A 15,175-nucleotide genomic window follows, 5' to 3' on the forward strand; every position below is an offset into this window, starting at 1 on the left:
ACCGCGTTTCTATAACCCTCCCATGGGGACTCTGGTGAAGGCTACACGCCCGTGGGAACGCTTGGCGATGGATTTCAAGGGCCCATTGCCGGTGTCGAGCGGCTCTCGCCATCTGCTCACTATCGTTGATGAGTACTCGCGATTCCCCTTTGCTTATACATGCGCGGACATGACTGCTGCCACGGTGATGCGATGCTTACAGAACTTGTTCTCAATGTTCGGTTACCCGGCCTATGTCCATACCGATCGGGGTGCGGTCTTCTTGTCTCAGGAGGTGCGCGGCTATCTGCTCCAAAATAACATTGCTTCTAGTTACACCACGCCGTACAGACCCCAGGCTAATGGGCAGATCGAACGCTTCAACGGGATTATCTGGAGGGCCGTCATGCTCAACCTCCGGACCCTCGGCCGAGGCCTCGATAAATGGGCTTGGTCGCTACCTGCGGCGTTGAACTCGATCAGGGCTCTACTGAGTACGGCAACCAACCAAACTCCCCACGAGCGACTTTTCCACCACCCCAGGAGCTCGGGGTGTATACGGTCTTTGCCCAGTTGGCTCGCTGGGCCCGGGCCGGCCTACCTTAAACGGGCGGATCGCGCGAGCAAGTACGACCCCCTAGTGGACAAAGTGCAGATTCTCCAGGCTAACCCTGAGCATGCTCGTGTGATGACGACTGATGGCCGTGAGACTACTGTCTCCGTCCGTCACCTTGCCCCTTGCGGGGTCGCCGACCTAAGTAGGGAATCGGACGAACCGATCGAACCCATCTATGAGACTATGGCCTCTCCCGACGCTCCCATCGCCGAAAGTCTACCGACCCACCCCTCGCCGAGACTACCTGGGCCCGACGACTTGGAGTTACCCCCTTCGTCACCCGACCCTGTTGGCGCCTCCGACGCCGGGGACACAGAGATACGTGATGCCGTACCCGGGGAATTTCGGACGCGTGCTGGCAGAGAAATTCGCCGCCCGGCCCGATACGGTTGGGTCGACTGATGTTCCGCACCCTGTTCGTGCTGACGCTCACTCGCTTTAGCCGCGCTGCCGTATAATTCTGACGGGGGGGAGAATGTAGTGAAATCGTATTCGTACTGAACCCGGGGTGATGCTCGCTGCTCGTTGACACCACTAGGGGCGTGACTATAAGACCCGCTGCTGCGGACGGAGCTCCGAGACTTCTCCTGTGACACGTTACATCTAGTAGACTCGCTAACGGTACGCCTGCATAGAATAACCAGCTTGCTTGCATTGAATGTTATGAATGGTCCCATGTGATGTCACAGCGTATACTTATTGTATTTCCTACTTTACAGGATGATGTCATGATCTAAATGCAATTAAACCAACCCGTTGGACTAAAGTTGTGTGGACCTGATTGGTTTTGGTAGCTTGGTAGCTTGTCCGCCAGGTAAGGCCGCAGATAGGCTCTGGGAGCCGGTTAGGTTAGTTCGTGAGTGGGGCCCGAGGATCCATGGGAAGGACCCGGGTTGCCCGATGCCGAGGTGGGCAGAGAGGGGGTAAGTGCCAGGGAGGGCCTTCCCCAGTTAGAGTAGTCGTCAGGAGCAGGCAAGCTCGGGAGGTCGCTTCAGTGGCAGAGGTGCGCAGGTAGGTAGACGTACTGGTAGAGCCACACGACCCAGCCCCGAAATTGTGCGAGGGCACAGACCGAAAATTATTTGGGTGAGACCCCAAATTCGGAGGGCACCACAGTGTGGGCAATGGGAATTCGGGTTCTTAGAACCACATAGTTTAAAGTGGCCGATTGGCAGGGTACGACCCCGGTTAGTTTAACAGTGTGTAATGTTAGTGGGGTAGTTAGGATGCGAGATCCCTTCGCACCATCCACAGCCAGTCACCGAGGAGGACGAGCTTCGCACCAAGGCTCTGTAAGCCGTTTGGAAGTAAGACGCATCATGACGTGAGTGAGACATTGTTTTTGTTCAATCCCTCCCTTCCTGGGAGGGATTTGGAGACTAATTTGGAGTTAGAGTGGGATATGGGAGACGAGACGTAGAGACGAATTGTAAATACAAGGGGGGGGGGGGCTAGGATAGTGTAGCCAACGGTGGGGGGTACGGACGGTTAGGGATGAGCTTGCTCCGCTAGCTCCGCCGCGTCCCTCGCACCGCACCAGGTATGGTGGTGCCTGGTCACCTTGTTTTTCGCTTGCTACCGTGTGCCTTTCCTTTTGCTTGTTGCGCCTTGTCTTCCCTCCCTGCCCCAGGACTATTTTGGAGGCCGAACTGTGCAGCACCTTGCTGCCAGTCCTTTTGCTGCACCTATGGACCACAAGCCTTGTGGCCCGCACCTCTGCTGTGCAGCATCTTGCTGCAAATTACCTTGCACCTTCGGACCACCTGTGAATGGCACTGACGCCACGCAGTTGGACCACGTGAGAGTGGCCCTGCTGGCCAATGAAAAAGAAATTGTGTGCTGTTGTTGTGCCAAGTGTGAAGATGAGAAGATTTAGATGGCCCTGATGTTCACATGGCCTGTATGCCGGTCAGGGCCAGCCAGTTTTGTTAGCCGCACACAGAAGATGCAAGCAGCAAGTGCTTTGATTTTCGTTTCCTCCAATTCCTTTCCTCAAAGTGCAGGTCCTGGGTCGTAGAATTGTAAATAAAGGTTAAGTTCTGTGCTGTAAATATAAGAATGTGCCCACTGGCTATGTGTTTAGTTTACAAAATTCCGAAAATACACGGATAGTTCTGGGTGTGAGTCTGATAGAGTACCTGCTCAACGCATTTGGGGGGACATATTTAGTGTAAAGAATGTCGCACACATGGGTTAGAATAAATGTTAGAGGGATTACACCTATGTGTCACATTAAAAGTAAATGTAAATTGAATGCCAGACTCTACCGGTCGTTCCGACGGGTCGACTCAGGACGAGTCTGGTGAGAGAGGGGGGGTCGTGTTGTGGTTTTTGGAATAAAGGCTAACCCCCCTTTTAGTTAGTTGCACCACAACATGCAGCCTCGCTTAGTTCAGTTATTGGTTATTTCTTATTCAATATAAGTATAGTCTCCTTCCCTGTGTTTGTATGCGTTGATGCAGGTAAGTAAGGGTAGGCCTCATTGGGCCTGGAATGCCATGTGCTAGGACCAGAACACGTCTAGGAGGCCCGAGGGAGGAGCTAAAGGGGAGTGGCCAACAACGGCAGCCAATGGGAGCTAAAGGGGAGTGGCCAGCAACGGCGGCCAGGGGAGGTGCTTGGAACATTCTGGTGGGACTCTGGAGGTGGGGGGGGGGGGGGCTATAAAACCCGGCCCCGGGCCCCCGAACGCGCTCTCTCTGCGCTCTGTGGTCGAAGCACGAACTCTCTCTAGCCCAGGACTCCGAAGCTCGAAGTTCTCTCTCTGCCCCTGCTCTCAGCCGCCCTGTTATAAGCGCTCTCACAGGACGATCTCTCCCGGGGCCATATACTCCAACGATCTCCCTGCCTGGGCTCCCTGCACGTGCGCGTTTGCCTCATTAACTTCGGGACACGCTGGGCGGATTCCCGTGCGTGCCCGACCTGGGCCGACATCCCGGCTACGAACCTCACAAAGGGGAACGCCCAACGAGCTGTTCGGGGCGAACTGCACGGAGCGGCTGCGCTGTGAGCGCGTCCTCTTCTTCATCCTTTTCCCCACGTGAGTGAGAGGGCCCTTGTCTGGGAAATCAAGTTAAGGCCGGTTAAGTTTCTACCCTGTGTCACTTTGCTCTGATCATTGTACAAATTATAATAAACCTGTGTTCTTTGCTTCCATTTGGCCGTTCACGTCTTTTCCAAATTGGCCTCGCATTGCACGAAATAAAACCGCTCGATCGGATCAGTAATAATTAACGGCACGAGTCACGTGACACGCAAACCGCTCGGGCGTATCAACCCAGCGTGACTCGTGTGAGGTTCAGCCCCCATCCTCGTGGCGGCATGTGTATCGTAGGTACTTGGGTATTTGACCAGAGACCCTTCCGCACGCTCGCTACCGGGTTGGCGGCTGGAATTGTTTAGCAATCTGCCCCCCACGAGTGCAACGTGGGGAGCGACCTTGTGGACTCAAAGCTCGAGGGGGAGAAGTGTTTAACTCCCCTTAGTACATCGACGGGCTCGAGATCCGCAACAATATATATATATATATATATACATATATATATATATATATATAATTATATATGTCTTTCCGAAAAGACCGACTGGACAACCCTCCCATCTACTTTCTCAACAATCCTTTCCAAGAAGTTCTGTTACTCAAGCTTTTGGGTCTCTCATGGCTTTGTTTATGTACAGAAATGGTTCCACAACAAAATATATATTGTTGCGGATCCCCCGAAGCCCGTTCCCGTTACAAAGGGGGAGATTAAACCCCTTTTTGTCCCCCTGGGTCTTTGGGTCCGCGAGACCGAGTCGCCACTTCTGGGCAAACGTGGAAAAGGGTTTCGGGATAAATTCGCACGTACCTTTGGTACCCACGCCGCAACGGAAGCGGGGATCGAGCCACGCTTAATTGAGTACGCCCGAGCAGAATGCGTATCACGTGACTCGTGCTGTTACTTTTCTATTGGAACCCGATTAGATCGGTTTTATTCGTACCATACAAAGCCAATGATGGAAGAGACAGGACGGTCAAATCAGAAGAAAGAACAGGATTTATTTACACTATGCACAATGATTTGTAGAAGGAAAGGGACACAGAGCAGAGCTCAGTCAGTCTTACAAAATCCCAGACAATGGGCCCACTCACATACATGGGGAGATGGAGGAAGGATATTCGCGCGCCAAACGCGCCTGCTTCAGGCGCTCCGGGACAGCTCACCCGGCGTGGCCCTGTGGCGGTCACGGAACGTATCCAGGCAAAGGCAGACAGGAGGGAAATCGCGCGTCTGTGGCCGGGCGCGGGTCGTTCTTTACAGCGCGCGATTAATACTGCGCAGAGCGCGGGGAACAGGGCAAAGTTCGTGTCCAACGAGGCAATTCAATTCGTTCTGCCTTCTCGTGCCTCTCGTTCTCTTGATCTCGTGCGCTCCTGATCTGCCGTCTCCTCTCGTCTCAGTCTGGGGGGCTCGGAGCAGGGTTATATGGCTCCTCCCCGGCCCGACTCGAATGTTCCAAACCCCGCCTCCTGCCGCAGTGGTAAGCCACTCCCCTCGAGCCCCGATCGGCGGCTCGTGCTTACCGACAACTCCTCCTGCCCCGCCTTCCTTCGGCCTCGGTCGACTTGGTCAGGCCTGCCGCATGGTATTTCAGCGCTAAACCAAAACCAAAGCGCCAAAAGAACACCCAATCTCACTAGCCTACTCAACGCAAAACTAAACACAGGAAAGGGCTACGCTTACATTTACTAAGAAATAACTGAACTATCGCGAGGCTACATGTTGTGGTGTAACTAACTAAGAGGGGAAATTAACCTTTATTTCAAAACCGCAACAATATATATGTACTAGCTTGGCTTGGATCGCTGCGCTCGCCTCACCACGCGTCGTTACTGAGGAACAGGCTTAATTTAGCTGAGGATAATGACTGTACCTGAGTTGCTGTGTTGTAATGATTTACACCAATCATAATACAAACAATTATTTTGCACAAATGTATTTGTTGTGTTTGTGATATTACATTTTTACAGGCAATTTAGGTTGAAGATTTAGGTTGAATGTTTTTTTTTCAAGAAAGAACCCCTCAGCACATACATAGGGGAGGGTTAGGTGCAGACTGGAAATTTGGGACGATTACACCTCACCACACATAATTTAAAACACCTCACCACCATATAATTTAAAACACCTCACCACCACGTAATTCAAAACACCTCACCAGCACGTAATTCAAAACACCTCACCACCAAGTAATTCAAAACACCTCACCACTAAGTAATTTAAAACACCTTACAGCCATAAAACACGTAATAAAAGCACCTCACCACCACAAAATTAAAAACACCTCACAGCCATAAAACACGTAATAAAAACACCTCACAGCCACAAAATTAAAAACACCTCACCACCACGTCATTTAAAAACACCTCACCACCAAGTAATTCAAAATACCTCACCACCACATAATTCAAAACACCTCATCACCAACTAATTCAAAACACCTCACCACCACATAATTAAAAACACCTCACCACTACATAATGATAAATACCTCACCACCATGTAATTATAAATACCTCACCACCATGTAATTATAAATACCTCACCACCATGTAATTATAAATACCTCACCACCATGTAATTATAAATACCTCACCACCATGTAATTCAAAACACCTCACCACCACATAATTCAAAACACCTCACCACCATGTGATTTAAAAACACCTCACCACCACATCATTTAAAAACACCTCACCACCACATAATTCAAAATACCTCACCACCACGTGATTCAAAACCACCACAACGTTATTAAAAACACTTCACAACCACGGAAACAAAAGTTTGAGGGAGTTGTTAAGTGACAACACAGACACTGCCCAGATGTGTCGATATATAGATAAATGACTGTACCTGAGTTGCCGTTTTGTCATGGTTTACACCAATCATAATTCAAACAATTATTTTGCACAAATGTATTTGTAATATACGTGATATCACATTTTATAAACAATTGAAGTTGAATTTTTTTTTTTTCGTGAAACAATTCGAAAAAAATAAAAATTCAAAAATGTTTTAAAAAAAATACCCTTAGGACATACCGGCGGGAGAGATATGTACATACCAGAAGTTTGGTACGATTTCACAAAAGTTTGAGAAAGTAGTTCAGTGACAACACAGGACAACACAACACAGACACTGCACAGATATATATATATATATATATATATATATATATATATATATATATATATATATATATATATATGTATATATATTATATATATATATATTGTTACGGATCTCCGACGTCGGCTCTCCCCTTATCAAGAGGGGGTTAATCCCCTTGTCTCTTATCTGGCCGACGCGATCCTGGGTGTTATAACCTCCTTCCCGGGCAGCGTTAGGTAGGGTTTTTAGGCCTAGGGATTCGCTACTACCTAAGTACTAACGCTGACCGGAAACGAGGGAATAACTCCCGCCCGAATCACGGATATCAGGTGGAAACGCCGAGCGGATAGCGATCCGCGGATCCGAGCTGTTAACAATGGCTAACCCGATTATAGCGGTTGGGATCGTGCCACGTTTACCCAATGGAGAAAAGACTAGGACGATCGGATTAAGGAGAAACCAGAAAGAACAGGGAAATTTATTCACAATTTGTACAAGAAGAAGAGGAAATGAAAGAATGTACAAGAAAGAAAGAGGAAGGAAAAGTACACAGGGCAGCCTTAGACAGTCTTTTTCTATTCCCTGGACACGGGCCCGATCGCTCTCAGATTCGGTCTCAGACTTCAGACTCACACGGGGATGCAGATGGTAGGGTGGAAGGTCCGGCGATGGTGTCCAGGCTCCGGTCCGGCTCTGGTCCTCGACCCGTATCAGCAGACGAAACCCGGCAGGCAGCTCTCCGCGTAGCGTAGCGCGAGCGGACAATTATCGTGACGGGGAAAGGTAAGCTGGGCTATTGGCATACGTAATTGGTGTACCGGCGCGTTTGTACTCGCGCTACGGGTCTTACTCGCTCCAAGCGCCCCCTCCCCAATGTCCTGCACGCTGCAGTTCTTGGCAATGCGTGCCGCGCGCTCGCCCTTAGTACAGCGGGTTGCCACAGTGCGTCTCTCCCTTCCGTACTCAACTCTCGTACCAGTTCTTTTGTAGTACCAATCTTGGCTTCAGTCCTTTCGCAATGAGCGCTGCTCCGTAAGTCCTTTACACACTGCACATTCCTCACGAGTCCTTAATGAGCCAACCTTCCAACGAGTGTCCTCTTTAATGCGAGCGAGCTCCGTAAGTCCTCTCCGCACAGTCCTATTCAAGGGCTTTGCGTGCGCGCTTTTATAAATCAAGTCAGCGAACGCTCTCGAAGCCCAAAACCACGCCCGGTCAGGCGACCTCACCTCAGCCCTGGTTGGCTGGTGTTGGCTTACCGGCTCCGCCTTGATGGCTGGTTGACGTGGCCGCACCTTCATCCTGGCGCTCCGCCCCCTTTTTCCGGGCTTCACCTCGTGGCTTTTGGCTGGGCTGAGCGAGCCCAAGGGCCGCGAAGGCTGCTGGCAAAGGAGCATACCAAATTGGGAGGGGCCATGGGGTGCAGACTGGAGAGCGCTTAAGGGCATCGCTTGGAGGGAGGCTGCCAAATGAACAAAGGGGCTTACTCGTATTTGTTTGACGCAACGCAGATGCAACTATTGGGAATGGCCTTATCTAAACACAGACTATGAAATAACTGACGTACTATGGTGACCTACGTGTTGCTTGTGGCCTATCTATGGGGTGCAACCTTTAACCTTTAATGATGTTATCTGTGTGGGTTCTCCAAAACAGCAACAATATATATATATACTGGCACACACTTTCACCCCCCCTCCGGTCCCCCCCCCCCATTTTATCCCCCCCCCCCCCCCCCTATAACCTCCCACCTTCCTGCATTTCCCCTTTACCGCATAGGGCCACATGTGATGATCTTGATATTATGGCAATTTTATTTTATTTTATCTTAAAATTTTTTGCTTTAATATATTTACAGTTTTAATTTAATTTACAATTTAATTGTTTACAAGTTTAACTTTTAATTAAATGTAATGATTGTTCCTGATTTTCGAAACACGAGTTATAATCCAGCATTGCTTACAGGATTATTTTAAGCCGTTAATATGCGGTTGATTTTTGAATTTGGTTAGTAACGTCTCCGTTCACGAGAGCGGTGTGATACGGTTTCATTGGCTGTCCAGCTTTTCCCACCCCTCTTTGCATATACCCCGCCCACTTTGCATATAAGGGGATGTTGAGATGATTTTATCACTCTTGAGGAAGATTAACGGAGGCGTGTGGCTTCACATGTTGTTAATCGAAACGTTGAGTCATTGTTTGTTCAATTAAAGGTTGGAGATCTTACCATGGAGTCATTTGGATTTACTCCCAACCGCAAATCTTTGCTTATAATTATTGGCGAAAGCCATGGGCAGGACATTGCCAAGAGATGCCGTCATTACACCAACCTTGTGGAGCGGACTGAAGTAACGAAGGCACATCTTCGGTTTAACCATCTCTGTTTGGAACAGAACATTCTTCCGAAGCCTCTACGTTTCAGACCTCCCATGCCGGGTTTGAAAGCTAAGCAGATTATGCAGGCAACAGGACGGAGGTTTCTTCGTTTGCGCATTTCAAACTGCCACCATCGCCTCGCTAAACGGTATGACCATGTGCAACAGTTGGCTCGTACTATTGCGCCAAGACTACCTGACGAGTTATGGGATCGAGTACAACGGAGAGCTCACACTTTCGCGGAGCACACTCGGACATCGGTGGGGAAACGACGTCAATGAAAGTTCACAGCATTGGTTGATGAAACCACACATCGCATGACTCCCGTCGTTGACGTGAACATTCTTCGGAACCGGTGGGTGGTTAACCGGTTGAGTACGCAGCTCTCGGAGGCACAAACCAGCTTATTGCAGAAGGGCCTTAATTTTGCCATCACTCCCCGATTTGTTCCGAAAGGCACCATTGTATCACGGGTGGAATCTGCGATGATGAAGCTTGATAACGCCACCAAGAACGAAATCAGATCACGTGTGGCTGCTGTTTTACTTCGCCCTCCGCAATTTTCACGCAACAATTTCAATTTGGACCCGAAAGAACAAGCTTTACGAGAGTTACGCAACATGGATGATGTGGTGTTCTTACCAGCGGACAAAGGACGGGCAACGGTGCTCATGGATCGTCTTGTATACACCAACAAAATGCAGGATATGTTGGCGGACCAAAGTACTTATGAACGGTTAACCGCAGATCCAACTAAGAAGGAGGAACGAAGGTTAAACTCAATGCTTGCCAGATTAAAAGCGACTGGTAGACTATCAGCTGCGGCGTACAAACGTCTGTACAGCAGTAAGGGCGTGGCTCCCAGGGCCTACAGACTACCGAAAGTGCACAAAGAGGGATTTCCGCTACGGTTAATCGTTTCCTGTATTAATGGTCCGTCATATGCTCTATCCAAGTTTTTGGCAAACATTTTGAAGCATTTGGTGGGGACAACAGAGCGAACCGTGCACAATAGCACAGCCTTTGCTGAAAGAGTGAAGCCGCGGACTTGGCATTTATATACACACACACACAGACTTGGCATTTAATATGGAATATTTTTTTTTTTCTTGACTTGGGTTTACTTTCTGAACTCAGTATATCAATCTGGGGAGTTTCTTTTACCCTTCGGTGATGTCTTTGTTGAAAGAACCATGTCACTGATTGTCTTTCGCAGCACGAAGTCAATAACAGGATTATATCACAGGTGGCGTGACAAAATGTATGGACAGGTACATTTGACGATTGGCTTCACAATCGGGTATATAAGGGTTGTTGCGTTCTGTATTAGTGGAAAACAGCTGCTGCACGTCTACAAAAGTTATTGCCGCTTCCTCTGGAGATGGTCCATCAACTTGACAATGCTGTTTGTCATGGAGTGGTGGCTTTACGAAATTACGGCATGAAACAGCGTGCTATTGCTCGGCAGTATGGCATCACTCAAGGTAAGGTGTCAAAGATCCTGAAACAAAATGCTCAGAGGGGTGTCCCTACTCCAATACCGAGGCCAGGATGTCCCCGCAGAACCACAAGGAGGGATGATCGCCAGCTGCACCGGTTAGTCCGCAATGGCCGTACCAAGTCAGCTAATCGGCTTAGGGCTGAGTGGCAGCAACTGACAAATGTGCCTGTATCCAGAGGGCTAGTCAACCAATGACTGGTTCAAGCAGGCTATCGTGCCAGGCGTCCCCTGAGAAAGCCACGCCTGACCAGACAACACAGCCAGCGCCGATTGCAGTGAGCCAGAGAGCACCGTTAATGGCAGCCAGGACATTGGAATCACGTGACCTTCAGTGACGAGTCTAGATTTCTGGTCTATCGTCAAGATGGCCACGTCCGAGTGCACAGACAAGTGCATGAAGCCCACAACGAAGATTGTATAGTGCCAAGAGTCCAAGCTGGAGGTGGTGGGGTTACTGTTTGGACTGCTTTTCATGCAGGGGGCAAAACTGACCTGGTTGTTCTGAATGGAAACCTGAACCAGTTCAAGTACAGGGTCATTCTGGAAGAAACTGCTTCCATTTGCTCGTGCAGCCTTTCGAGGAAACTTTGTCTTCCAAGATGACAATGCACGGCCTCATCGTGCTCGCATGATCCAACACTTTCTTGCTGACTGTGGTGTAGAGCATATGGAGTGGCCTGCCATGTCCCCGGATATGAATCCGATAGAGAACTTGTGGGCAGAATTAACGCGTCAAATCGACAACTTGGTCCAGCAGCCGACCTCTGTGCATGAATTGCAGCAGACTATTGTCACTGCAAGGCTAACCCCCGCTCTAGCAGGGAACATGGCCTTTAAAATGCATGTTGTTGTGTGTGTTGTATTGTCACTGCATGGCAAGCGATTCCTGTCCAAACCTTGGCAAATCTCGTGAACAGCATGCCTCGACGTGTACGTGCTCTCCTGAATGCTCGTGGGGGTTACACGAAGTACTGAACTGTAATTTTACTGTCCGTAATCCCAGTCATAATTTAGCTTTTGTTTTTGTTGAATTTTTTTTTGGCTAATGTGCAAAATAAAGAGATACTTCTGGAAAACGTACAGAAGTTTAACACAGTACTGTCTGTGAATTGAGTTCGATATCAGTTTACATCACTTTCAAGGATCAATTTATTTGCTTCGAAATGTCAAATGTGGTTTTTGTTCCTTTTAAAGGTCACATTAACAAAATCTAGAATAATTTCAACATAATTCCAATGAACTTTTGGTTCTAAGTCATCTTGAAAAGTAAGTTCACCCCCACAAAAAAAAAAATTCCATATTAAATGCCAAGTCTGTATATATATCAGATATATGACTGTAATTCGGACAAGGGAAAACCCCATGCCACACAAAAATTGATGCTTCATGTTAATCTTGAGTACTTTGTCGTTTATTTATGCAAATTCCTTGGATTACAGATCTTGTATACTGTGGACAACAAATGAAAGGTGATCAGAGTTTGGCTTCTTACGGTGTGGTTCTTGGTTCCACGATACACGTGCTCAAGAAAAGCTGGCCAGAGCCAGAGTCTATAGCAGGTACGGTACTCATGGGCTATCTCATTACTTCGTTGGTTATCATTTGAGATTAATCATTTTTAGATTTACGGTCAGCATATCTTACAGCCTGGATTGAGATGCCGTTTTGAATGGTTGGTAATCTGATACAGTGGACTCTCGCTAACTCAAAGGGGGCTTTTATGACAACGCTCCCCATTTGTAATACTGGCAATTTGTAATACTATTTTTTTGATTGGAGCTGTTACTTTGGAGAGAGGGGGTGAAGAACATATTATCTATATAAGCTGGCATGAGTCCAAAACTGTTTAATGTTACAATTATTGCTTTTGCCATTTATCAATAATCTTTTCAAAAAGTGCTTCTTGACAATTATAATTTATGCATACATCTGCTTGTCATTATATACAGAGGATACAAAAATACAGAGCAGATTAAATTTCCCTTGTTACCTCTGCCACCGAAGGTGGGCTGGGGTTATGTTTCCACCCCTGCTTGTTTGTTTATCTGTCTCTCTGTGAAGAGAACATCTCAAAAAGTTGTGGATGAATTCTGACAATTTTGTGGAGAGGTTGGGTGTGCAAAAAGGAAGAGTTCATTCAATTTTGGTGAAGAGCCGAATCCAAGAATTCTTGGTGATTCCTCATCATTGAGTGATCGGGCTAAAAACGAAGTATAGCCAGATTATATCAAAAAATTAGGAACGGATTCAGAAGAAACTTGGTGGGCAGGTTGGGTGTGTGACAACAACAACAACAACATGCATTTTAAAGGCCATTTTCCCTGCTAGAGCGGGGGTTAGCCTTGCGGTCCCCATGACAATCTTCTCCATTTTGCCCTATTTTCTGCATCTCTCCTTGTTAACCCCCTTGCCCGCATTTCTTCTTCCACCATCTTTAGCCAAGTCTTTCTCGGTCTTCCCCGTCTTCTACTTCCTTCTACATTCATTTCCATCACTCTTCTCAACCAGTCACTTTCATCCTTCCTCAACACATGACCAAACCATCTCAACCTGTTCCTCTTCACAGCATCAATCACAGGCTCTATTCCCATCATCTTTCGCAATTCATCATTTGTCTTCCTCTCTCTCAACGATACTCTGCACATCCGTCGAACCATTCGCATTTCCACCCTTTCCAGCCTTCGTTGCTGCTCTACGTTCATTACCCATGTCTCGCTCCCATAAATCATAACACTTCTCACACATGGGGTGTGTGACTACGACGAATTGATTAGATTTTGGTGAAGATCCGGATCCGGATATTTAAAACTTAAGGATTCTTCACCATTGAGAGATTGGGCCAAAAACGATATATAGCAGGATATTTCAAAACCTTGTGGACTGATTCGGACAAATCAAGGTGGATGAGTTGTGTAGGAGACAAGAAGAAGTTGATTTGATTTTGGTTCAGGTCCGGATCCAGATCCAACCTATCATTGGGATACAAAACATAAACTGTTCAGCCTGGCAGAGGTATGCGCTCTACCGAGTTCAATTATAGTTGACTCTGAAATGGATCTGACATTCGATCTATCATCAGAATTCAAGATCCTTAAAGGGGGAACCCAAATGCAAATTCTTTTTTAGAAACTTTTTTTGCCAATCGCAAAGTGTCGAAAATAGTCCAAGAATGTCGATTTTCGATTTCACCAGTGACGTCACATCATGATCGCACCTCAATCCAAATGGCGACTTCCATAGAGAAACAGTGTATTCCAAGCTCGGATTCCCATGCTGATTCCTCCATCATTAGCAACTCTGAAGGTTCTCAGTATGTTGAAACAGATCATTGGGATTGTGAAGAAGCTATTGGAGACAAGATTAGTGATAGAAACACTTTCGGAGAAATGTGTGCAAAAGCCATATCTCTAAATTGGACATCAGGGTATATGCATATGCTGCTCGACTATTTCCTTCATCACCTGTAGAGATATCATCTTTAGACATTGCAGTGCAAGGTTTTCTTTCTATGTATGTCTGCACACTGAGGTAGTTGATGCAGGACGCGCACATTTCAGATATAATAATCTTCATTTCAGATCTTTTCAGATCTTTTCATATACTTTCAGATCTTTTCAGATCTTTTCAGATCTTTTCAGCTCTTTTCCACATGTCTTCCACATGTCTTTCACATGTCTTTCACATGTCTTTCACATGCCTTTCACATGCCTTTCACATGCCTTTCACATGCCTTTCACATGCACAACATGGACCAACTTCTATCCACTCATCCCAACTCTCCCTCATTTGTGGCGACTTCAACTGTCATTATGCCCGCTGGCTAGGTGTGGGTTTCTGCGACTTCTGCGACTCACTCGGACTGACACAATCTGTCAATTTCCCGACCTGGATCTCAGTCAATGGAGTATCTTCTCTTCTAGACTTGGTTATGACTAACTTCCCTGCAAATGTCTGCTGCTCTTCTTCTGCTCCAATCGGTTCTTCTGATCATTTCCTTGTTAAAGTGGATATCTCTCTGGCCATTCTCAGAGAGTCTCCTCAGTGCCGACGAGTCTGGCATTTCACTCAGGCTGACTGGCACGGTCTTCAAGCAGCCATCAATCACCTGGACTGGTCTCCCATCTCTACTGCCTCTAACACCAACTCTTCCGGGAATTCTTCCAATGTAAACTGCTCTTTCTCTCGTGCACAGATTTATCCCATCTCAGGTTCAGTTGTCATACCCTTCCTCCCATCCATGGTACACTGAAGCTTGTGGTTAGGCAGTTGCCATGAAGCAACTTGCCTTCACCTCATGGAAGGCTAATCCAACTGAAGGAAATCTCAGTTCCTTTCACAAAGCTTGGAGCAAGTGTGTGTCTACCCTCAGGAGAGCTAGGAAACAATATCTCCCTAATTTCAAGACTGAACTCTCAAACCTGTCTCCCTCCTCCAAATATTGGTGGCATGTGGTCAAATCTGTTTCTGGTGTTTGTTTCCCCTCCATCCTCTCCCTCACCTCAAACGGCTACACAGGTGACACCACACGTGAAAAATCCGAATGCCTCA

General features: G+C 47.5%; 1 protein-coding gene across 2 annotated transcripts in view; it reads left to right on the forward strand.

Moving 5' to 3' along the window:
* UBL7 (ubiquitin like 7) overlaps positions 1-15,175 on the forward strand; it is a 97,027-nt gene that overhangs the window by 12,941 nt on the left and 68,911 nt on the right. For both annotated transcript variants that reach the window (XM_068106207.2, XM_068106206.2), the window contains exon 2: positions 12,067-12,186. In XM_068106207.2, coding sequence (XP_067962308.2) covers positions 12,067-12,186 — 120 coding nt within the window. The remainder of the gene's footprint in view (positions 1-12,066; positions 12,187-15,175) is intronic.

The sequence above is a fragment of the Myxine glutinosa genome, chromosome 2, assembly GCF_964187855.1.
Source record: "Myxine glutinosa chromosome 2, kmMyxGlut1.1, whole genome shotgun sequence".
Taxonomy (NCBI): domain Eukaryota; kingdom Metazoa; phylum Chordata; class Myxini; order Myxiniformes; family Myxinidae; genus Myxine; species Myxine glutinosa.